General features: G+C 46.3%; 1 protein-coding gene across 3 annotated transcripts in view; it reads right to left on the reverse strand.

The window, feature by feature from the left end:
- EFR3B (EFR3 homolog B) overlaps positions 1-24,414 on the reverse strand; it is a 98,167-nt gene that overhangs the window by 27,693 nt on the left and 46,060 nt on the right. For all 3 annotated transcript variants that reach the window (XM_027555920.1, XM_027555919.1, XM_027555918.1), the window contains exons 4-5: positions 18,273-18,423; positions 5,257-5,378 (exon numbers count right to left, since the gene is read on the reverse strand). In XM_027555920.1, coding sequence (XP_027411721.1) covers positions 5,257-5,378; positions 18,273-18,423 — 273 coding nt within the window. The remainder of the gene's footprint in view (positions 1-5,256; positions 5,379-18,272; positions 18,424-24,414) is intronic.

Genomic DNA, 24,414 nt, shown 5'->3' on the forward strand with positions numbered 1-24,414 from the left:
ATGGCAAATAGATGAGGAAACGATGGAAACAGTGAAGGACTATTTTTTTTGGCTCCAAATTCACTGCAGATGGTGACTGCAGCCATGAAATTAAAAGATGCTTGCTTCTTGGGAGAAAAGCTATGACCAACCTAGGCAACATATTAAAAAGCAGAGATATTACTTTGCTGACAAAGGTCCATCTAGTCAAAGCTATGGTTTTCCCAGTAGTCATGTATGGATGTGAAGAGTTGGACTATAAAGAAAGCTGAGAGCCAAAGAATTGATGCTTTTGAACTGTGGCGTTGGAGAAAACTCTTGAGAGTCCCTTGGACTGCAAGGAGATCAAACTGGTCAATCCTAAAGGATATCAGTCCTAAATATTCACTGGAAGGACTGATGCTAAAGCTGAAACTCCAATACTTTGGTCACCTGATTCGAAGAACTGACTCACTGGAAAAGACCCTGATGCTGGAAAAGATTGAAGGCAGGAGGAGAAGGGGATGACAGAGGATAGATGGTTGGATGGCATCACTGACTCAATGGACATGAGTTTGAGCAAGCTCCGGGAGGTGGTGATGAACAGGGAAGCCTGGTGTGCTGCAGTCCATGGGATTGCTAAGAGTTGGACACGACTGAGTGACTGAACTGCACTGAACTGAGTATCCACTGTGCTGACCCAGGTGACAGGATGGCTCTGCAAGGGGGGCCCTCTTTCCTGGCTGTTTATTTCATCCTGAGGTTCCTTTTTTTAACCAAACCTTTTTCTGATTATAACATGCTTCTGCTGCTGCTGCTAAGTCACTTCAGTCATGTCAGACTCTGTGCGACCCCATAGATGGCAGCCAACCAGGCTCTCCCATCCCTGGGATTCTCCAGGCAAGAACACTGGAGTGGGTTGCCATTTCCTTCTCCAATGCATGAAAGTGAAAAGTGAAAGTCAAGTTGCTCAGTCGTGTCTGACTCTTTGCGACCCCATGGACTGCAGCCTACCAGGCTCCTCCACCCATGGGATTTTCCAGGCAAGAGTACTGGAGTGGGGTGCCATTGACTTCTCCAGATTATAACATAATACATGCTAATTATAGAAAAGTGCAAAGATGATTTATCCCCCGCCATCACCACTTAAAGATAATTATCACTGGCATTTTGGTGTCCTGCTTTTCTTCTGTGTATAATATGTAATAGAATAAAGAACCTGCTGCATATCTAATTTGTATTGGCTTTTTTCACCCATAGCTTTCTATTACAAGCATTTTCCTGTATCATAAACTCACAAACATGTTGAATGGTTACTTGATACACTGTTATAAGAACTTTCTAAACTAGTCTCCTATTGGTCATTGGTTGTTTGTAAATTTGCTTCTGTAATAATGCTACAGTGGACATCCTTGTATAAAGTACTTTGTTGTTGTTGAATTGCACAGTTGGAGTTGCTAAGCCAAGTCCGACTTTACTACATTCCAAATCATCGCTGTGAATGGAATTACTGAGTCGAAAGATAAGAAATAAAAGGCTCCCAGTTTTGCCAGATTCCTCCCCCACCCCCATCGCACAAGCTGCAGGAGATGGCTGTCCTCACCGTTTCTGCCTCAGCACTGGGGATTTCATTTTAAACAACTGCTCTAACTTTGTAGCTCAGAAAAATCCTCACATCTTGTAGCCATTTCAACTCCTGTACCCCTTATTGGACTTGAGCCATTTTTCTAAACATTTAGTTGCCATTTGTAACTTCAACTTCGGTTTTAAGTGCTGTTGCCAAGGTTCAATCCCTGGGTCGGGAAGATGCCCTGGAGAAGGGAATGGCTACCCACTCCAGTATTCTTGCCTGGAGAATCCCACGGACAGAGGAGCCTGGCGGGCTATAGTCCATGGGGTTGCAAAGAGTCGGACACAACTGAGAGGCACCAGGGTGCTATGCTGAGCTTTTTAACCCAGAGAACATAAATGGGTAGTGGGATTTGCCTAATGCACCAAGATGCCTTGGCCCAGGACCAGTTAGGCTGCTGGCAATGGACACAGATTCCCTGGGCAAACACTCAGCTACTCTCATCCTGACCCCCAGTCAGCACTCTGAGCTGAGGCTTTCAGGAGAAAAAATTAACTGGAATACAGTTCTGTTAAACTATTGTTGGCTTCAGGTTAAAGGTTCTCCCTCGTGCAGTACAGAAATAAATCCCAGACATGCTGGACTCCTGTCCCACCCAAGAGAGTCTGGCTGGCAGGGAAACCAGGCCTGGGAGGTGGAAAATTTTCTACTCAGGGTTTCGTTCTTCATGACTATGAATTAATTTTTATTCACTCTTTCAATTTCCCCAGAATCCCTTACACACATGAACACATTTCATTCCATGGCACCCGGTGCTGACTGACTGGGCCTGAAGGAGAAGCAGCTTCTTAACTGCTCCTTGTCATGGGCTCAGTGGAGGTCTGCCTGCATGCAGGGGACCTAGAGAGTGTGAACCCAAGGGGATTACACACACACACACACACACACACACACACCCCACACCCCTATTTACAAGACCTAAGGATAGTTCTTAGAAGGGAGCTCTGCGCTCTGCAAAGGCTGCAAAGGACCAGGAGTGAGCTCCTGGAGAAGGGATGCAGGGAGGTTATGGATGGGAGACAAGAGGAAGGGAGAATCACTTCTCACCCCTCAGCCTCCCTTCCATGGGTGGCAGGTGCCAGGCTGTGGGTGCTGAGGGCACTACCCAGCTGTCAGGAGCAAACCTCAGCGCCCTTCTCCCAGTGTTCCTTTGCTGTCCACGCCATCAGGACATGGTGTGACTGCGCCTTCTCCCCTCCTCCTGTGGATTGTGTATATGTGCACGGTTGTACGTGTGTGGGTGTGTAATTGTGTGTGGGCTTCCCTGGTGGCTCACACAGTAAAGAATCTGCCTGCCATGCAGGAGACCCAGGTTCAATCCCTGGGTCAGGAAGATCCCCTAGAGATGGGCATGGAAACCCACCTCAGTATTCTTGCCTGGAGAATTCCATGGACAGAGGAGCCTGGAGGGCTACAGTCCATGGGGTCGCAAAGAGTCCAACATGACTGCGTGACTAACACAAAATGACTCGTGGGTTTGTGTTGTGTGTGTGGATGTCATTGTATGTATGTGTGTGGTTGTGTATGCAATTGTGTATAGTGTAATGGTGTGCATGTATGTGATTGTGTGTGTGTGTGTGTGTGTGTGTGTGTGTAGAGCGGCATGAGAAGTGTCCCCTCCCCTCCCTTTCCCAAAGCAGGGCTCTGCCTGTGTGATCAGCATCCCTTACAGTCACACCTGGTTACCGCTCTGCCTCTTTCTCACCTGCTTCTGTCTCTTCACAGCCATCTGGAGTGAGCTGGCTGCTGTGGGAACAGGGGGACTCCTTCCTCCCCTGACCCCCACCGGCCTCACAGAGGCACTGCAGCAGCACAGCCCCAGGGACCTCCTGGCTGGTTCCAGAGAGGGGAGACTGGGAAGCCGGGATATTGCCAGCCAGTCACACGGGTCCTGCCCCAGAGCAGTCCTGAGGCTCAGAAGCTTTGGGAACTGGCAGCCTGGGGGATGGAGGGGTTTGCGTTCTGATGTTCCTCCATCCCAGAACATCAGCCATGGTTTGCAAGCTGTCATTAAGGGCACACGGGGCTCCCTGACCCTGCCATCACACATCATCTGGCACTCCGGGTCCCTTGGGGTGCTGACATGATGCAGGAAGGAGCCAGCAGCTGAGTTCCGGAAAAAAGCCATGGAGAACTGGTCTCCTGTGGGTGTGTTGGCCACCCAGCCTCAGCCTCCCAGCCCCTGCCTCCTCCGACTCCTGAAGCTTTGTCAGATGAATGGCTCAGCCCTTTTCCTTCCTCCCTTTTCCTTTTCCTTGGTTTCATATCACCTCCCAGACGTGATACGTACTCTTCATAGGCAGGGGTTTACTTTTCATCCTTTGCACCTCTCAGTTCCAAGGACGATGCTTGGCACAAAGCACCAGCGTACTGCTTCATCAGCCTGATGCTGTGTCGTGATTTGTCTATCTGTGTCAGCCTATATTTGTGTGAATTTCTCTGTGATGTTATTTAAGGGATTTAATTTCTATGTCAACGAGTCTATTTCTGTGAGTGAAGTATTTTTGTGTGAGTGTGTGTGCGTGTGTGTGTGTAAAAGTGTGCTCTGTCATTTAAGATGTTCATCTGAGAAGCACTTACTCCTTCATTCACTTACTCAACAAGTATTTCTTGAGTGCCTTCTGCTCTCCGGGCACTTGGCATGCTTCAGTGAATGAAACTGATTCCTGACCTCACAGAGCTGACATTCTAGTGGGGAGAGATAGACAATGAATGAGAGACATATGCAAATGATGAAACATGTTTGAAGGGAAAATAAAAACAGAGCAGGGTGAGGGAGAAAGGGATGGGGTACGTGGGAATTTTCAGGGGAAGGCGTTGTTGACAAGGGGATATTTGAGCAAAGCCTGGAAGAGGTGAAGGAGTGAGCTGTACAGATCCACACAAGAAGCATTTCAGGCAGAAGAACAGACAGTGCAAAGGCCCTGTGGCAGGAATGTCCCTGGTGTGTTTCCAAGGCAGCAGGGAAGCCTGTGTGGCTGAAGGGGAATGTGCAGTAGGAGAGGGGATGAGATGAAGTCAGGAGGGCAGCAGGGATCAGCCAATGTGAGGACTTTGGCTTTTTATTTTTGGGTGTATATTTGTGGGCTACCCTAGTGGCTCAGACAGTAAAGAATCCGCCTGCATTGCAGGATACCCAGATTCAATCCCTGGGTCAGGAAGATCCCCTGAAAAAAGGAATGGCAACCCATTTCAGTATTCTTGCTTGGAGAATCCAACGGACAGAGGAACCTGGCAGGTTACAATCCATAGGGTTGCAAAGAGTCAGACACTACTGAGCGACGAACACTAACACACTATTTTGATGGAGAGTGGTAAGTGGGAATATTTCTGGGGTGTGTAAGTGCATGCACTTCTGAACAAAAGAGAGCATGGGTGTTTGTGTGTGTGTGTGTGTGTGTGTGTGTGTGTGTGTGTGTGAGTGGCTGGCTCTCAGATTGGGCTCAGAGGACCATGACCTTACACCTCACTCTGTATTCTGTCCCTTGAGGCTATTCCTTTAGAAAGCAGGTACTGGGAGCACAACTCTGCCCCTGCACTCGCCTAAGTCCCGCTGGGAACCTTTTCCCTGCCAACAACACCAGAGCTGTGGTAAATGCAGTAAAATTAGACACGCAGTCCGGGCTGGGAGCTCTGGGGACCCACTGATGCTCCTGCCTCATACTCACTTAGTCTTGATCTCCAAGTCCTCGTGGCTGGAGTGGCACATCTCACTGAAGCGAGACACGAAGAAATCGTAGCTCCGATGGTAGGACGGGGTGTCCTCCTCAATGTTGGCGAACTTCACAAACTGTGTGTGGGAGGGGAGAGGGAGAAATGACAGGAAGGTGACCAGCCATGCTCCCCACCTTTGGGTTCTGGCACTTGGTGTCCCCAAACCCTTTGCCATAGGAAAGCCACAGGATAACACATCTCAGGAAACACACACACCCCTGGATCCAGCTCTAGTCTGCTTCCCAGAGCACACTGTGAGATTTGAGAACCAGATTCTGGAGATCTGAGTGCCAAATTCTGCTCCCCTTTCTTGTCTACATGAGACAGGAATCCCTGGCCCTTTCCTGCTAGGTGAGCAGGGAATGGAAGAGAAAAGGGGCGCTCCGTCACTTAAACTCCTGTTCCCATTAACGTCCAGAGCTGCCCGAAACACACAGGCTGAGAGGCTTTGTGGAGCAAAGCTGCAACTGAGCAAAAGCCAATCCTAAAGCTTATAGAGCACCACTCTAGAAGACATTCTGGGAAACCAGGGCAAATCTGAACTTTGATTAGAAACCGTAACTACGTTTTATTATGAAAATTTTGAGTGCGTGTCAAAGGTGTGCCATTTCAGTTCATTAAATCTTGCTCAGCATTCTCAGCTGCTAGATCCCTTCTGCCATCGCCATGCTGCGAATTTGCAGTTCTAAATAGGGACTTGATTTCTACTGAGCCCCGGAGAGAAGCGAGAGTCACAGACTGAGTGGAGTTAAATTACCCAAAATGAAATATAATTCTTACAGCTTATTTTGCTAAGTACCACAAACAACTCTAAACAGATTTGATTTAGACTATATTCTCCATTATTCTGCCTTGTACTATTATTCAATTTTTACAAACCTTTGTTGGTTCAAAAAGGACATACTGTTATTACTAAAATTATCTAGTTAGTACATTCTCACAATATTCAGTATCGTCAACCTGTTTTCCCCATTTAAATACTTAAAAGTTGTTAATAACTTTTTTGGGGATGAAAATTAGCAACGCACAAGCATTCTTAATTATTATGGTGTTTTGTTCTTGCAATAATAAATACGCATTTATTTTCTGCTGACTCAAATATCTCAACATGCAAAGCAAATAAGGAAATCTTTCCTTCAAAGATACATCTAAAATGTATATATGTATTTGGAAGTGATTATTCTGCTATTAGCAATAAATCCAAATGACATTGCTTGATTTATTGATGTGGTAATGCAGAAGAAGTGTAGTGGTAATCCATGTGATCACAAGATCATCGATTCAACATAAGTTTGGGAGTTCCAGAAACAACGATAAAGCTGCTGTTTGGCTAAGTGATCTTCCTAAACCCTGCAGGCTAGAACACAAAGTCAGGCTGATACAGAGTGAGGGAAAGTCGCTCAGTTATGTCTGACTTTTTGTGACTGTATGGTCCACGGCATTCTCCAGGCCAGAATACTGGAGTGGGTAGCCAATTCCTTCTCCAGGGGATCTTCCCAACCCAGGGATGCAACCCAGGTCTCCGACATTGTGGGCAGATTCTTTACCAGCTGAGCTACCAGGGAAGCACAAGAATACTGGAGTGGGTAGCCTATCCCTTCTCTAGTGGATCTTCCTGACCCAGGAATTGAACCGGGTCCTGGTGGCTCAGAGGGTAAACTGTCTGCCTGTAATGCGGGAGACCTGGGTTCAGTCCCTGGGTTGAGAAGATCCCCTAGAGAAGGAAATGGCAACCCACTCCAGTATTCTTGCCTGGAGAATCCTATGGACGGAGGAGTCTGGTAGGCTACAGTCCATGGAGTCACAAAGAGTCGGACACGACTGAGCCACTTTACTTTCTTTCTTTCTCCTGCATTGCAGGCAGATTCTTTGCCAGCTGAGCTACCAGAGTTGATACAGAGGTTGGAGCTAAATACGAGTGCATCGCTGCTCTTAACCACCATGGAGATGGTCCCAGGCTTCACTCCCCAAATCAGAAGCCTGGCTTGGTCCATCAAGTGAGAGGAGGCATGCAGCTATGTGGTTCTAATTACAGATCTGCCTCTAACTGGTAGGAGGACCTCTGAGTGAGACATTTGTCTCCTCTTATGTCTTGGTCTTTCCATGTGAGGAATAAGCAGCCCAGTCTTCATTTATTATGGTTCTTTCTTTTACTGATCCTCCATCTACTTCAAATATGATAAGGCAGTTTAAGATAAGACTGTGTATGCAAGAGTGTGTGCCTTTGAAAATAATTAAGACTGAAGAAGAAAAGAGGCCAGTAATAAAGAAGGAGAAATTGTTAAAGGAAGACTAGGTCCCTGAGACTTCCCTGGTGGTCCAGTGGTTAAGAATTCGGCTTCCAGTGCAGGGGACACTGGTTTGCTCCCTGGTTGGGGAACTAAGATCCCACATGCCCTGGAGCAACTAGCCCACCTGCAAGCAACCACTGAGCCTGTGCACTTCAGAGCCCGAGCTCCGCAACAGGAAAACCCTGAGCAGCGCAATGAAGACCCAGCACAGCCAAAATTTTAAAAAATAATAATAACTTAAAAAAAAAAAGACCTGGTCCTAAATATATATTGACTGTGTAGATCCAAATATATATCAGGAGAATGAATAACCAGACTTCATGGTCACTGGTGTGGGAGTCGATGCGCTAATAGCAATGATGTTTAGAACATACATGTATCAGGTACTACCCTAAGCATTTTATATGCATCAGCTATTTCATTTCGTAAAATGACTCTAATTTAGAGAGAGATTATTATTCTCACTTTGAAGACAAAGAGACCGAGACCCACAAATGTTACATAACTGCCCAGGGTCCTGCAGGAAAAACCCGGGTATCAACACAGAGGCCTCACTGCAGGTCTCTCCAGCAGAGCTCTGCCCAGAAAACCTCCAGCTTTGCTCTTGATCCTGGCTTCCTCTAGTGCCTCAGACCAAATGACCCAGGAGTGTTGCTTTGGGGATGGGGGCAGCTGTCAGGGGGAACGGGCAGAGAATGAAGACACCGCTGGAGAGGACCTTGTGTAAACCAAGTCACTTCAGTCGTGTCCAACTCTGCGACCCCATGGGCTGTAGTACACCAGGCTCCTCTGTCCACAGGGATTCTCCAGGCAAGAATACTGGAGCGGGTTGTCACTACCTTCTCCAGGGGATCCTCCCAACCCAGGTATCAGGCTCCCATTTCTTGTGTCTCCTGCGTTGGCAGGTGGGTTCTTTACCACTAGCACCACCTGGGAAGCCCAGGTGGGGGACCTTTGTTGTTCAGTTGCTCAGTCATGTCTGACTCTCTGCGACCCCGTGGACTGCAGCACGCCAGGCTTCCCTGTCCTTCACTATCTCCTGGAGTTTGCTCAACTCATGTCCACTGAGTTGGTGATGCCATCCAACATTCTCATCCGCTGTCGTCCCCTTCTCCTCATGCTCTCAATCTTTCCCAGCATCAGGGTCTTTTCTAATGAGTCGGTTCTTTGCATCAGGTGGCCAAAGTATTGGAGCCTCAGCTTCAGCATCAGTCCTCTCAATGAATATTCAGGGTTGATTTCCTTTAGGATAGACTGGTTGGATCTCCTTACAGTCCAAGGGACTCCCAAGAATCTTCTCCAGCATCACAGTTCAAAAGCATCAATTCTTCGGTGCTCAGCTTTCTTTATGGTCCAACTCTCACATCCGTACATGACTACTGGGAAAACTTTGACTATATGGACCTTTGTTGGCAAAGTGATGTCTCTGCTCTTTAATACACTGTCTATGTTTGTCATAGCTTTTCTTCCAAGGAGCAAGTGTCTCTGTCTCTGAGGCCCAGAACTTCCCAGGAGGCTACAGCCTCCCAGCTCAGGCTGATTATTCCATTGCCTCAGTCTCTAAGATTCTTGCTCTGTTACAAGATCTGGGGACGAGACTGTACTTGATGCCATCCACAGGGTGTGAGCCCCATTTATTATATTTTGAGTGGCACGAGGGCTAATAAAACAGCCACTTTTTGGTACCAGGATCTCTGAGCATCCTTGGGAACCTTTGGTTTGGTAGCCTGATAGGAGGAGCTTCCCTTACCTGAGTCTGAAAGTTGGACAACAGAGATGATGTGGTCAGGGAATGCTGGCCTGAGTATCCCCATGGGTACTGCTCCAAGAGAGCCCACCTTAAGCTGCTCCTGAGTCCTCCAGGGCTGATGAGAGGAGGCCAAAATGGAAACTTTGGTAATCGTGGTTCACCGGGCCCCTGTACTTGTGTGACCCACTAATGTTTTTAAATGCCTGAAACAGCCAGAACTTCCTGTCTACTTCACACTGATCACCGCTAGTTCATACCTTAAGAATGGCTTACATTAAAATGCTACTTATCTAATGCATAAGATTGTGAAATAATAATGTAGGGTTTTTTGTTTTATTTTTTAAAGACATTGTCATGATGAGGAAGGTCTCCATAGCAACAAACTGGAGACTGTGAAGATGTGACACTTTAAAGGCCATGGGCACTGCTAGAGCCACCCTTTCATGATCAAAGTTTCAGCTCTTCATACACAACAAAGGGTGCTATGCTTGCAGGAGTTGCTCACCCACCCTCTGGCACAGGCAGGAAAGAGCCACAGTTGAATGAAAACTGAGAGTTACTAAGGGGTTGGGTCAATAGAGAGAAAGCAAACTCCAAATATTGACATTGCAAAACCAGCCCTCCCTGGGACTGTAAAATGGAAGCTGAGCTAGCTGCTGGTTGGCCTTACTTCGGCGCTAGCCAAGTCTCTCCAAGCACAAGCCAGTCTCCTCTCTTCTGTAGTTGGCTATTCTGAGCCACACAATTTCCTGCTGTCAACAACAGAACCATGGTTTAAAATACTGGGTATAGAGAAACCCCAACTCTTTGGTGGATCTAGGACTGCAGGCCTTTTCCTCTGTTCACCTTCATAAGAAGAAAGTTGTTCTGCTGCACTAAGATGAACCCTAGTTGGAAAAGATCGCATAAACCTCACTTTCCTTTTTTTAAATTAGAGGCTAATTACTTTACAATATTGTGATGGTTTCAGCCATACGTCAATATGAATTGGCCATAGGTATATATATGTCCCATCCCTCTTGAACCCCCTACCAATCTCCCCCTGCATCCCACCCCTCTAGGTTGTCAGAGAGCACCAGCTTTGGGTTCCCTGCGTCATATAGCGAACTCCCACTGGCTATCTATTTTACACATGGTGATGCGTATGTTTCAGTGCTATTTTCTCAAATCATCCCACACTCTTCTCCCACTGTGTCCAAAAGTCTGTTCTTTATGTCTGTGTTTCCTTTGCTGCCCTGTGAGTAGGATCATCAGTACTATCTTTCTAGATTCCATATATATATATATATACATATTAATATATAATATTTGTCTTTCTCTTTCTGACTTCCTTCACTCTGTAGAATAGGCTCCAGGTTCACCCCCCTCATTAGAACTGACTCAAATGCATTCCTTTTTATAGCTGAGTAATATTCCACTGTGTATATGTACCACAACTTCCTTACCCATTCATCTGTCAATGGACATCTAGGTTGCTTCCATGTCCTAGCTATTGCAAATAGTGCTTCATTGAACATTGAGGTAGATGGGTCTTTTTCAATTATGGTTTCCTCAGGGTATATACCCAGTAGAACCACACAGTTTGACTTTAACATCCCCTATCCATTCTCCCATCTGCTTTTGTTTATAGCTAGTCCTGGGAGAAGTTTTCCTTAAAGCCGAAGGAACAGTCCTACTGTGACATGTTGGTGCCCTGCAAATTGCCTGACTGCCGGCCAAGGTGAGTCCCTCCACCTAGGACACCCTCTCCTGTGTGCATGTGTGCTAAGTCACTGCATTCGTGTCTGACTCTTTGTGACCCTGTGGACTGTCCCACCAGGCTCCTCTGTTCATGGGATTCTTCAGGCAAGAATACTGGAGTGGGTAGCCATTTCCTTCTCCAGGGGATCTTCCCGACCCAGGGATTGAACTCATGTCTCTTACATCTCCTGAATTGGCAGGTAGGTTCTTTACCACTAACACCACTTGGGAAGCCCTAGGACACCCTCCCCTGTCTACCCATAGTACAGCTTTCCTCCTTCAAGATTCTTTGCAAAACTGACGGTGGTTTTAAAAACTCCTGGGAAAGCCCAGTGTTGCTGCCCAAAAAGGTGACCTCTCTGGTCCCAAGTTGCCCCATGTGCTAGCCAGCCTCCAAGGCCTACACTCGGGAAGTACAGACCCAGGGAAGCCCAGGCTGCTTCTGCTCTGAAACCCCCATCATTTGCTTGAGCTGACCCCTGTGACCTGAGCCGTTCCCCCAGCATCACAGTTCTGCCCCCACCTCCCTTCATGGAACCCACTTCTAGCCTGCTGGTTTTTAGCAGTGCTGATTTCTACCCTGGTGTGGGAGACAAGAGAATTTCTAGTCTATAGGTGACAGTTAAAACCACAAGAATTGATTACATTGTCCAGAGGGAGCACACAGAGAAGAGGATATAGCAGTAACCTTGGAGACCACAGACATTTCAGGACGACGTGGAAGAAAAGAATCACTGAAGGAAACTGTATTAGTTTCCTATTGCTGCCGTAATAATTTAGTGCTGTAATAAATACCACAATTTAGTGGCCTAATGCAACACAAATTTATTACTTTACAGTTCTGGAGGTCAGAAGTCTAAAATGGGGGCTTCCCTAGTGGTCCAGTGTTTAAGAATCCACCTTAACCCAGGTTAGATCCCTGCCAGGAAGATCCCACATGCCACAGGGCAACTACGCCAGTGTGCAATGACTACTGAGCCAGTGCGCCTTAGAGCCTGTGCTCTGCAACCAGGGGAGCCGACACAGTGAGAAGCCCGAGCACAGCAACTAGAGAGTAGGCCCCACTTGCCGCAACTAGAGAGAGCCTGCACGCAGCACTGAAGACCCAATACAGCCAAAAATAAAAATAAATTAAAAAAAAAAGTCTCAAATGGGTCTGCAGGGTTTCATTCCTTCTGGACGCTTCCAGGAGAGCATCTGTTTCCTTGACTTTCCTGGCTTCCAGAAGCCACCCACATTCTTTGGCTCATAGTCCCCTTCCACCATCTTCATGGGCAGCAGAGGAGCATCTTCAAATTTCTTTCTCTCTATTCCTGATCTACTGTCTGACTCTGATCCTCCTGCCTCCCTCTTAGAAAGATGGGAGCACATGGAGAATCTCCTTATCACAAGATCCTTAACTTGATCAAACCTGCCAAGTCCCTTCTGTCATCTAAGGTACATTCGTGGGTGTCAGTGATTAGGATGTGGATACAGGTAGGGGACCATTATTCAGCCAACCATAGAAACTAAGAAAGATGGGCCAGGTGGGAAGAGCTGGGGTGACAGGGCCAGGAAGTCAAGGGAGTTTGAAGAAGGTGCAATCAACGGGGAGAAATGCCACCGGAGATAGAAACATCAGCTGGAAGTTGAGTGAAGAATGGGTTGTTTGCATGGTTTCCAGAGATTTCTAAGTGCAAAGACACACACACACACAAACTTTTACAACTGGGAGAGCTGGCTGTAACCACCCTAACTTGGGATGGCACTTCGCATCCATAAAAGTGGGCTCCCGGACACTCCTGCCTCTTTTAGATGCTCAGTGCCCAGCACTCTCCATGAAGCGTTATGCCCCAAAGTATTTAACTGCATCCAATCAAGCATTCAGACCAAATTCTAGTCTGTGGGAAGTATAGGAGACAAGAGAGCAAAAGGAAGAACACCACAAGGAGATAATCAGACAAATCCAGAATGTGGGACGTTCTACAAAGTGATGACCTGGCCAATACCATGAAAAATGAAGAGGGACGGGAGAGGGGTTGGGACAGGTTGAGAGACATAAGAGACACAGAAAACAAAATAAACACGTGATCTATACTGAATCCTGATCTGACAGACAGCAATACAAGACAATGTGGGGACTATAAGGGAAATTTTAATTTGAACCAAAGAATTTTTTAAAATCAGGGAATGATGGCAAGTTTTGTCAGGTGAGCTAAAGGTACTCTGTGGTTATGCAGAATGTGAATTGTTTCAGTTTTCTTTCCCGTGTTTGTTTTGTTTCTTTCATTTTATAATGGAAGAGACTTGAACTTATATTTAGACTAAGGGAAGGAATGAGAAAAAGGGGAAGAGTGGAGACATGGAGAGAAAAATAATGGATGTAGGGACATTCCTGAGGAGAAGGGAGCCTTTGGGGAAGAAAAAGATGGATACAAGTTGAGGGACCCCCAGCAGATAGTTTTCTCAGTGAACAGAAGAAGGCAAGACCATCTCTGAGACTGAGGAAGCAGATTCAGTGGTGCTTGAGGAGACAACAGAAGGTCTCTAGTGACCACTGAGAAGATGAGAGAAGGCGGTGGTCAAAGAATGGATAAGGAGCTGCCCTGAAAGCCAAGTCAAAATTTAAAGCATGCTTCTGTAGATGCCCCAATCCTCACATCAGGTGGTTTTCTGAGGGCGGTTCTCTGAGTGGGGCATTTGGGTGCAGAAGGCAGAGCATGGCTGCAGCAGGTGGACAGGAGCCTGGTTCCTGCTGGGTCTGGCGGGGAGGCCAAGAAAGGGAGCCTCAGAAGGAGCTGACCCTCGGTAGAGGGAAGGGAAGGCGTCTGAGAGGTGAGGTCTTGAAGCAGGGAGGGTGGTATCTTAGTGGCTCAGATGGTAAAGAATCTGCCTGCGATGCAGGAGACCCGGGTTCAATCCCTGAGTTGGGAAGATACCCTGGAGAAGGGAATGGCAACCCACTCTAGTCTTCTTGCCTGGAGAATTCCATGGACAGAGAAGCCTGGTGGGCTACAGTCCATGGGGTTGCAAAGAGTCGGACATGACTGAGCGACTTTCACATTCACAGAGCCTCCAGGCAAGTCACAGCCCCTCTGCTTTACCGGAAAGAGAGACTCCCCCGCCCCCCACCGCAACCGGCTCCCACATCACCCCGACATGCTTCAAGAGCTTCCCTCCCCTCCCAAGGGACTCGCTTCTGTGCTGCCTCTGAGTGTGCTTGCCTTCAGGCTGGGGTGCAGTGTGAACACAAAGGGCTGTATGCCACAATCTGAGATGAAAGCACAATTTTTAAAAATTTGGGTAAAATTCACAAAACAAAAAGTGAACCCTTTTAAAGTGCAAAATTCAGTAGCGCTCAATACATTCACAATGTTTTGCAACTAAAGCAGAACCCCAAAGGAAACCCACATCCTGGTCATCAATCAGTCACTTTCTATTCCTGTCCCCCCACCCACCCCAGCCCCCGGCAAACACTAATCTGCTTTCTGTCTCTATGGAGTCACCTATTCTGGTATCTCATTGAAATGGAAATACAATATGTGACCTTCTGGTTGTGTCCACCCTCTGGCTACTATGAACTGTGCTGCCAGAAACATTGGTAATCAAGTATTTGTTTGAGTGTCTGTTTTCTGTTCTCTTTGGTACATATCTAGGGAGAAATGCTGAGTCAGATGGTAATCCTATATGTTTAACTTTTGGAGGAACCACTAAACTGTTTTCCACAGGGTCTACACTGTTTTACAGCTCGGCCAGCAAGGTACAAGGGTTCCGATTTCTACATATCCTCACCAACACGGCTTTTTATAGGATTTTAAAAATATATAAACAACCTAGTGGGTGTGAAGAAGTATCTCTCTATGATTTCTGACTTGCATTTCTGTCATAATTAGTGATGCTGAGCATCAGTTCATGTGCTTTCTGGACATTTGTATATCTTCTTTGGAGAAATGTCTATTCAAGTCCTTTGCCCAATTTTTAATTGGGTTTTCTTTTTGTTGTTGAGTTGTAAGAGTTTTTCATATATTCTGGTTACTGAGCCCTTATTGTATATGAGAATCACAAACATTTTCTCTCATTCTGTAGTTGTCTTTTGTTCTGTAGTGTCCTTTGATGCACAAAAGTTTTTAATTTTGAAGAAGTCAAATTCATTTATTTTTTCTTTTGTTGCTTTTGTTTTTACTATCATATCTAAGAATCCATTGCAAAATTCAAGACCATAAAGATAGACCCATATATTTCTTCTAAGAGTTCTATAAGTTTAACTCTTATATTTAGGTCTTTGATCTATTTTGAGTTAATTTTTAAAAAAAAATTTTATTTGTTTATTTGGCTGCATTGGGTCTTAGTTGTGACCAGAGGGCATTTGGAATCTTCCCGGACCCAGGACTGAACCTACATCTCCTGCATTGCAAGGCGGACTCCCCACCACTGGGCCACCAGGGAAGTTCTTGAGTTAATTTTTATATATGCTGTGAGGTAGGGATGAAAGTACAAACTTTAAATCCATGATCCTTCATCAGTTCAGTTCAGTTCAGTTCAGTCGCTCAGTCGTGTTTGACTCTTTGTGACCCAATGAATCACAGCACGTCAGGCCTCCCTGTCCATCACCAACTCCCGGAGTTCACTCAAACTCATGTTCATCGAGTCGGTGATGCCATCCAGCCATCTCATCCTCTGTCGTCCCCTTCTCCTCCTGCCCCCAATCCCTCCCAGCAACAGAGTCTTTTCCAATGAGTCAACTCTTTGCATGAGGTGGCCAAAGTATTGGAGTTTCAGCTTCAGCATCAGTCCTTCCAATGAACACCCAGGACTGATCTCCTTTAGAATGGACTGGTTGGATCTCCTTGCAGTCCAAGGGACTCTCAAGACCCGTGGCAGATTCATGTTGATGTATGGCAAAACCAATACAATATTGTAAAGTAATTAGCCTCTAATTAAAATAAATAAATTTAAATTAAAAAAAATACAAAAAAAAAAAGAGTCTTCTCCAACACCACAGTTCAAAAGCATCAATTCTTTGGCGCTCAGCTTTCTTCACAGTCCAACTTTCACATCCATACATGACCACTGGAAAAACCATAGCCTTGACTAGATGGACCTTTGTGATCCTTCATAGTATTTTGTTATTTATACGAGGTTCATATATTAGATCGTTTATGTAAATAACCTCGGCATTTTCATATTTAATATTTTCAGTTTATCCTTAGAGTGACCTCAAAAGTCAGGGCACATGATCAGTGCACTGTTCCCAGAACTTACATTTGGACCCACCAGGCAATAAGGCAGGTGCACAGAAGTAAATCTCTAAGCAAATAGTTGAGCTTAGTTGGCTCCATCATCTCCTGTCACCTGTCCCTCAACATCACCTCAAGTTCAGATATTCTCATTAAAGACTTAAAGGTATCAAATAAACTTAAAAAACTATACTGCGTATGATATGCAGGAATAGTATTAGCAAAATCAGATTTTTTTTGGTGACTAATGTCAGCACAGCTTCAACCCTTGGGGTAGTCAAGCACAGGCTGGATAAATATCCATTAAGAAAGAAGGAAGAAACAGAGAAGTCTCAGGCTTGGAAAGCTGGAAAGAGCATCTTTCTGCTAGCAAAGGCTGCCTCTGAAGCTGAACTCTGAACCTCCTGCAATTATCTGACTTACTTATAATCATCTGTCCTTATATAATCTCCACTGTCTGCAGTACACTAATCATTAGTCAACTGCTCTCTTGCTAATGCAGTGATTCACTGTGATGAGGAATCGAGGAATTTGCAGGACCTGGAATTTTCAAGGCTGTTGCTAATAAAATGCCTACCAGGGGCCAGGATGTGCTTCAGGGAACTCTGGGGCTGGCAGCCACCTGCTTCTATATCTCCCCCTGGGGAGATGCCCTGTGGACGCATCGATGACTGGTTTATCTTCCATTTAGATGTTCTTTTCCAGACTATAGTTATCTTAAACAGGGCAAGTGAAACGGTATCTGAAGCTGTTGCCAGGGTAACGTGACAAAAGACTTTACCCGTGCTGCTGTATATGTAATTTGTCAAAGGCAGCTGGTTCACAGAGAGAGGAAAGAGGGGAATAGGTGATTAGTTTTGGTCTTTGAAAGAAGAGTTGAAAGACTATCTTCTGGTTAAATCAATTTTAGAAGAGGAAAGCAGTTGTGACCTGTGCAATAAAAACTCAGAAAAGTCAGGTTGGGAAGGCTAAGACCACAAACCTTAAACTTTCCTTTTTTTTCCTGGTGATATCTGTAAAATAGTTGCATGTTAGGGCTTTCAATACCAAGCTGCTTGAAGGCTTAGAGCTGAAAGTATTCCCTGAAGGGAGAGGAACTGAGAGAGAGAGAGCAAGAAGTTGAAGAAAGCAACTGGGATATTCAAGGAGGACAGATGCTTAGGAAGTTGGGAGCTCTTTTTTGTTGTTGTTTTAAACTTTTTATTTTGTATCAGGGTATAGCTGATTAACAGTGTTTCAGGTGAACAGCAAAGGGACTCAGCCATATGTATACCTGTATCCATTCTCTCCCAAATTCCCCTCCCATCCAGGCTGCCACATAACATCAAGCAGAGTTCCACATGCCATATAGTAGGTCCTTCTTGGTTACCTATTTTAAACACAGCAGTGTGTACATGCCCATTCCAAACTCTCAAACTATCCCTTCAAAGTTAGGAATTCTTGACACAACTGATAGTTCTTCTCTCCACACGCCAGAAGCAGATAGCAGCCACTTGTTCAGGGATAAGTTATGTTACAAAGCTTGGACTGAGTTCAATCCGCTCATGGTATCAGTGAAAAGCCAGGCTCATGAAAGATAACCTTCTCGAGGTTACCCAGCTAGGAAAGGGCAGAACTAAGCCAGAAGCCCTGCTTCCTGCTTCCCCGTGATCTTTCCACTTATCTGATGCCTCTGTCCTGTGAACATCAATTTATTTTATCTTTGAAAGAAGCACAACCTGGACAGCTTTCAAAGTATGCCCTGTGCAGTCAGGGGCCAAGCTTCGAGGGCGCTGGCCACCGCCTGCTCTCAAAGGAATACCCCCCCTTTCTACTTTAATATCTATTGGGGCCCCACCTATAATTATTTAAGGGAAAAATCATTTTTAAAAATCAGAAAACAAATAGGAATGGATCATAACAAAGCTGACCCAGAAGTTCTGCCCCGCTTTCCCCACCATGCCCACTCTCCAGGGCCCCTCGGACCTCCTTACCGAGTTGGTGCCGAGGATCTGCAGATTGGGTTTCTCCGACTCAAGCAGCTTGGCCACCATCTTGAGGAAACTCTCCACGAAGAGGTTGATGCTCTGGCAGTGACAGGCCATGAGCAGTTGGTCCAGCGCCTCCATGGCGATGCACACGTATCTGGGGAAAGCAGCACCACCGCCATTGCTCAGCCTCATGCTGAGTACTCAGTACTCATCACAAAGTACTCAGCCTCGTCACTCAATCACCCGCACCACATGTCTGGGACAACCTCGATGGCAGTGCAGTGACCACCTGGGCAGCATCCAGCTAATAGAGCTCTTCCCAGGTTGCCATGTCTGGACGGCTGTTCCATCAAGCGCCCACTCCAGCCCAGCACTGAGAAGCAGAATGAAGCAGAGCTGCAAGGGAGCCTAGAGATGGATTCATCAAGCCCCTTATTTTACACACAAAGAACATGAGAGACAAGGCATACCATTTCACGAGGAAATTTGAGCAGAAAGAAAAGCAAGCAAGCCCTAATAACCTCCATCCTTTATTTACAATTCTACTTTCAGAAGCAGCAAAAAAGAGGACTGAACCTTCTGCTACCTGCCAGCCCTTTAACCACTTGATAACAACAATCTATTTTACCATGTTCTTCTCTTCTCTGTGCTAAAAATACCCAGTCCTGGGAATCCCCTGGCAGTCCAGGGGTTAGGACTCTGCACTTTCACTTCTCAGGGCCTAGGTTCAATCTCTGGTCAGGGAACTAAGATTCCCACAAGCAGCATGGCATGACCAAAAAAAATAATAATAATAATTAAATTACATTGAAAAAGTAAAAATACCCAATCCTTTCCAGGCTAGCCTTTGTAGGACAACCCCTAATTGTTATCTTCTTCAATGCCTCTCTTAAATCCCAAGAAAAATGCCACAAATCAAATTCCTATTGAGAATTAGGGATGCATGCCTAAACTCAAACCCAGCATTTATTCCATGATAGTGACATAACGAGCATACGGTCAGGTAAGGCACGTCAGGAAAGATACATCCTCCACTTACAAAGCATTTGCATTCTAAAGAAAGCAAGGCAGACATACACAGAAAAAGGTTATTTTTAACTTCTAATAAGGGAGCCTCAGCAAAACTAACCTGGTTAAAAATGGTATAGTTTTCATTAAGGACTTAGGTGTCTGGGGCAGAAGGCTAGATGTCTCCCCTGGAAACTATTTTTGCCCTTCTCACTGGTTATTTAGAAGTGTATCTGAACTGCGGCTGCTCACTGGGAACATTTCCCAGCCTCTCCTGCTGCTAGGTGAGGCCACATGACTTAAACATTGCCCTTAAAATGAGGGGGAGTGATGCAAGCAGTGTCGAGCATCACTTGCTTGAAAAACAGGCTTGCCCTGTCCTCTGAGTCCTCTCTTCTCTCTTCCTGCTGGTTGTGGAGTGGGAGCAACTGGATGGCAAGAGGTGAAAGCCCCAGATGACCTTGTGGAGCACAGCCCACTGGCCCAGACTGGATTATTGCTTGAGAGAGAGAAAAAAATACTTCTTTACTGCTGGTTGTTTTTCAGTTGCTCTGTCGTGTCCGATTCTTTGCAATCCCATGGACTGCAGCACGCCAGGCATCTCTGTCCTTCACCATCTCCTGGAGCTTGCTCATACTCATGTCCATTGAGTCGATGATGCCTTCCAACCATCTCATCTTCTGTCACCCCCTTCTCCTCCTGCCCTTAATCTTTCCTAGCATCAGGGTCTTTTCTGAGTCAGCTGTTTGCATCAGGTGGCCAAAGTATTGGGGCTTCAGCTTCAGCATCAGTCCTTCCAATGAATATTCAGGGTTGATTTCTTCTACTGCTGGAGCCAGTATATTTAAGTCTCTTTATATCTAAATAACACAAGTATCTGATAATCAGATTTAGGACTGCTTTAGAAACCTGAGGGCACAAATAAAAGCGAATCCTGAGCAATCCAAAGCAACTCACAGGCAAGAGAAGTAAGGGCTGAACCTGACCCCATCCTGCAGGAGGGGGAGTCACTTGAGACTCCATGGATGAGGAGCGTGGCTCACGTGCCTATTACAGGGCGGTGATCCCTCTACCCGCAGAGCCAAACCACATGGAACAGAAAAGTACTTCCTGATATAAACAAAATGCAGGCCAGACAGAGAGAGTGGACAACTCCAAACCTACCGGGGTGCTGAGGAGTCAGGCTGAGGCCTGTAAGTTAAAGCAAGTAGGAAAAGGCCTCTCTTCAAGAAGCTGCCCAGCGTCAGGTTTATAGGCCATGTGTATAATAGGGAACGAATTAAAAGATTTATTCTGAGGCCCTCCCTGGCAGCCCAGTGGTTAAGACTCCAGAGTTCACTGCAGGGGGCGCAGGCTCAATCCCTGGTGGGAGAACTAAGATCCTACCCATGCCAAAATAAACACATAAGTAAAAGTTGAAAAGAGCTTAAGATACTAGTATCTTTTTTTTTTTTTTTCCTTTACATGTGTTCCCCATCCCGAACCCTCCTCCCTCCTCCCTCCCCATAACATCCCTCTGGGTCGTCCCAGTGCACCAGCCCCAAGCATCACATGAAAAGATGCTCAACATCACTCATTATCAGAGAAATGCAAATCAAAACCACTATGAGATACCATTTCACACCAGTCAGAATGGCTGCGATCCAAAAGTCTACAAATAATAAATGCTGGAGAGGGTGTGGAGAAAAGGGAACCCTCTTACACTAGTATCTTAAGTTATTAAAATCTTAAGATCTTGCAGACCCAAGCCTGGCACACGCTGGGTCCACCGTGTAGGTCATGAAGCAGGCTGACTCTTGCAGGGTTGAGGCAGCAGCCTGGGGTGGGGCCCTTCCAAAGAGCTGGCAGGGAAACATGGACACATTCTGGCAGTGAAACACGGCAGCTGGGAAATGGGAGCAGGCAGCAGCATGGAATTCTCTTCTTCTATGAATCATCCCAGAACATGCCAGGTGACACAGTGGTAAAGAATCCGCCTGCCAATGCAGGAGATGCAAGAGGTGCAGGTTCAATTCCTGGGTTGGGAGGATTCCCTGGAGTAGGAAATGGCAACCCACTCCAGTATTCTTGCTTAAAAAATTCCATGGATAGAAGAGCCTGGCGGGCTATGGTCCATGGGAGTCACAAAGAGTCAGACATAACATGAATCATCCCAGCGTCCTTCAATATGAAGGGTTTCACCATTATTTTACAGAGTTTAAATGAGGGAAAGGAAGGGATGGGGTGGGGTTTGGCAAGAGAAGAAACTAGAAGGCCTCCCAACCCCAAAGCTTAGATTGCTGCTTTTCCTTTTCCTGTAAAAAATTCCCAGAAAATCCTGATAAGGAAGACGGTCCTTTGCTAGCCAGGAAAAAGAAAGAAAAAAAAATTGTCTAATTACCAGGAGTGGAAATTTTGATGGAAAGTGAAAATTATGGTAGAAGTGAAACTGAAAAGTAAATGAAGTTTAAGGCCCCTTCTTTTTCTTGAAGATTTTTGTTTTCTTTTGACGTGGATCATTTTTGAAGTCTTCATTGAATTTGTTACAATATTGCTTCTGTTTCATGTTTTGGCTTTTTGGCCAAGAGGTATGTGGGATCTTAGCTCCCCGACCAGGGGTTAAACTTGAACTCTTTGCTTTGGAAGACAGAGCCTTAATCACTGGACCACTGGGGAAGTTCTAAAGCCTTGTTATTTGAATATGTACATGCTGTGTGCTAAGTCACTTCAGTTGTGTCTGACTCTGTGTGACCCCATGGATTGTAGCCCACCAGGCTCCTCTGTCCATGGAATTCTCCAGGCAAGAATATTGGAGCAGGTTGCCATTTCTTTCTCCAGGGGTCTTCCCAACCCAGGGATTGAACCAGAGAAGTTCTCTTAGGTCTCCTGCATTGGCAGGCAGGTTCTTCACCACTAGCACCACCTGGGAAGCCCAGGTGGGGGACCTCTGTTGTTCAGTTGCTCAGTCGTGTCTGACTCTCTGCGACCCTGTGGACTGCAGCACGCCAGGCTTCCCTGTCCTTCACTATCTCCTGGAGTTTGCTCAAACTCATGTCCACTGAGTCGGTGATGCCATCCAACATTCTCATCCGCTGTCGTCCCCTTCTCCTCATGCTCTCAATCTTTCCCAGCATCAGGGTCTTTTCTAATGAGTCGGTTCTTTGCATCAGGTGGCCAAAGTATTGGAGCCTCAGCTTCAGCATCAGTCCTCTCAATGAATATTCAGGGTTGATTTCCTTTAGGATAGACTGGTTGGATCTCCTTACAGTCCAAGGGACTCTCAAGAGTCTTCTCCAGCATCACAGTTCAAAAGCAACAATTCTTCGGTGCTCAGCTTTCTTTATGGTCCAACTCTCACATCCGTACATGACTACTGGGAAAACTTTGACTATATGGACCTTTGTTGGCAAAGTGATGTCTCTGCTTTTTAATACACTGTCTAGGTTTGTCATAGCTTTTCTTCCAAGGAGCAAGTGTCTTTGTCTCTGAGGCCCAGAACTTCCCAGGAGGCTATAGCCTCCCAGCTCAGGCTGATTATTCCATTGCCTCAGTCTCTAAGATTCTTGCTCTGTTACAAGATCTGGGGACAAGACTGTACTTGATGCCATCCACGGGGTGTGAGCCCCATTTATTATATTTTGAGTGGCATGAGGGCTAATAAAAGCGATTTAGCATGCAGGGATGGAAGGACTGTAATTGAGAACTTAAACTTTTCAAAGTATCTTAGAAGACTAGAAGTTAGTGGGATCTTGGAACCTCCTAGTCTAATGCTCACTGCTTTGGTCCTATCTGACAATAACCTTCCTGGGTACATCCTATGCTTTAAATCCATATTCTCAAAGGGAGAGAGCACAGTCTTCTCAGGGTGATGTTCACTGAGCAGGACAGTCTTAGCAGAGATCTAATCTGAACTTGGGATCCTGAAAGGGGTCTGAGAAATGGACCTGACTGGGTTGTTGGAGCAGGGTGGGGAAGGTCGAAGGTGGTGAAGACTAATCTACTGCAGGGGCCTAGGGGCGAAGGCAAGAACAGGGCACAGACCACAGCAGCAGGGGATGACCAAGGGTCTTGGATCCACTAGTAGGGCTTCCCAGCAGAAATCAAGGAATCTGGGATGGACTGGAGTTCATGGGCAGTAACCGAGGTCAGGAGTGGTCAGTTAGTAGGTTACAACAACAGGAACTCAGGGTCATGGGCCAACCAAAGCAGAAGGTGAGTTATAACAACTGAGAAAAAGACGCAGGGGGCCTGGTGCTTGGGGAGAGGCAGGAAATTCCTTGAATTGAGTTCTAGAATAGGCAGCTGCTTCTGCTTCTCTGGTGGCTGGGATGGCAAAGAATCTGCCTGCAATGCAGGAGCCCCAGGTTCACTCCCTGGGGGAGGATCCCTGGGAGCAGAAAATGGCAACCCACTCCAGTATTCTTTCCTGGAGAATTCCATGGAAAAGGAGCCTGGTGGGCTACAGTCCATGGGGTTGAAAAGAGTCGGACACAACTGAGCTACTAACACTCTCACACTTGCTGCTTGAACACCTCTTTTCAGCAAGGAGTGGCCTTAGGACCCTCTGGGAAAGGAGGAGCCAGCATGCAAGGTCTGGGAACCAGACTTGGTTGGAAAGGAGTGCAGATCCAGGGTCAGAGATGGGGACCAGCCAGCAGAGAGAGGGGGCAACTTTAGCTGGGCCAGTCGTCAACTGAGAATCACTCAGAGGGTGGCAGCCTTGACAAAGAACCTCTCATTCTCGGCAGTCTGAATGTATGCAGTCAAGTTCTCCCTACCGAACAGAAACTTCCTGGTTTTAGGAGCCCAGAAGCAGGGGTTGACATCAGACAAGGGAGGGAAGGATGAACCTTCCTGTCTGGTAGGAATCTGCAAAATCTCTGTCTGCAGGGTCAGCTCCACTCTCTAACAGGGTTCAGAGTCCCTCTGGGGACTGTGTATCTCTTGGGAGCCCCACTAAGTCAGTACCAGGCCCAGGCTCCTGGGGAAGTAGCCCAACTCTTTTGGCATAGGGGTCTCCATCCTCCAGTCACCGGGGAACCTGATGATTCATTTTTTAAAATAATTTTTAAAAAATTGATTTATTTGGCTGCACCAGGTCTGAGTTGTAGCACACAGGATCTTGGATCCTCACTGTGACATTTGGGATTTTTTTTTA

Source organism: Bos indicus x Bos taurus, chromosome 11 (genome assembly GCF_003369695.1).
Source record: "Bos indicus x Bos taurus breed Angus x Brahman F1 hybrid chromosome 11, Bos_hybrid_MaternalHap_v2.0, whole genome shotgun sequence".
NCBI lineage: Eukaryota > Metazoa > Chordata > Mammalia > Artiodactyla > Bovidae > Bos > Bos indicus x Bos taurus.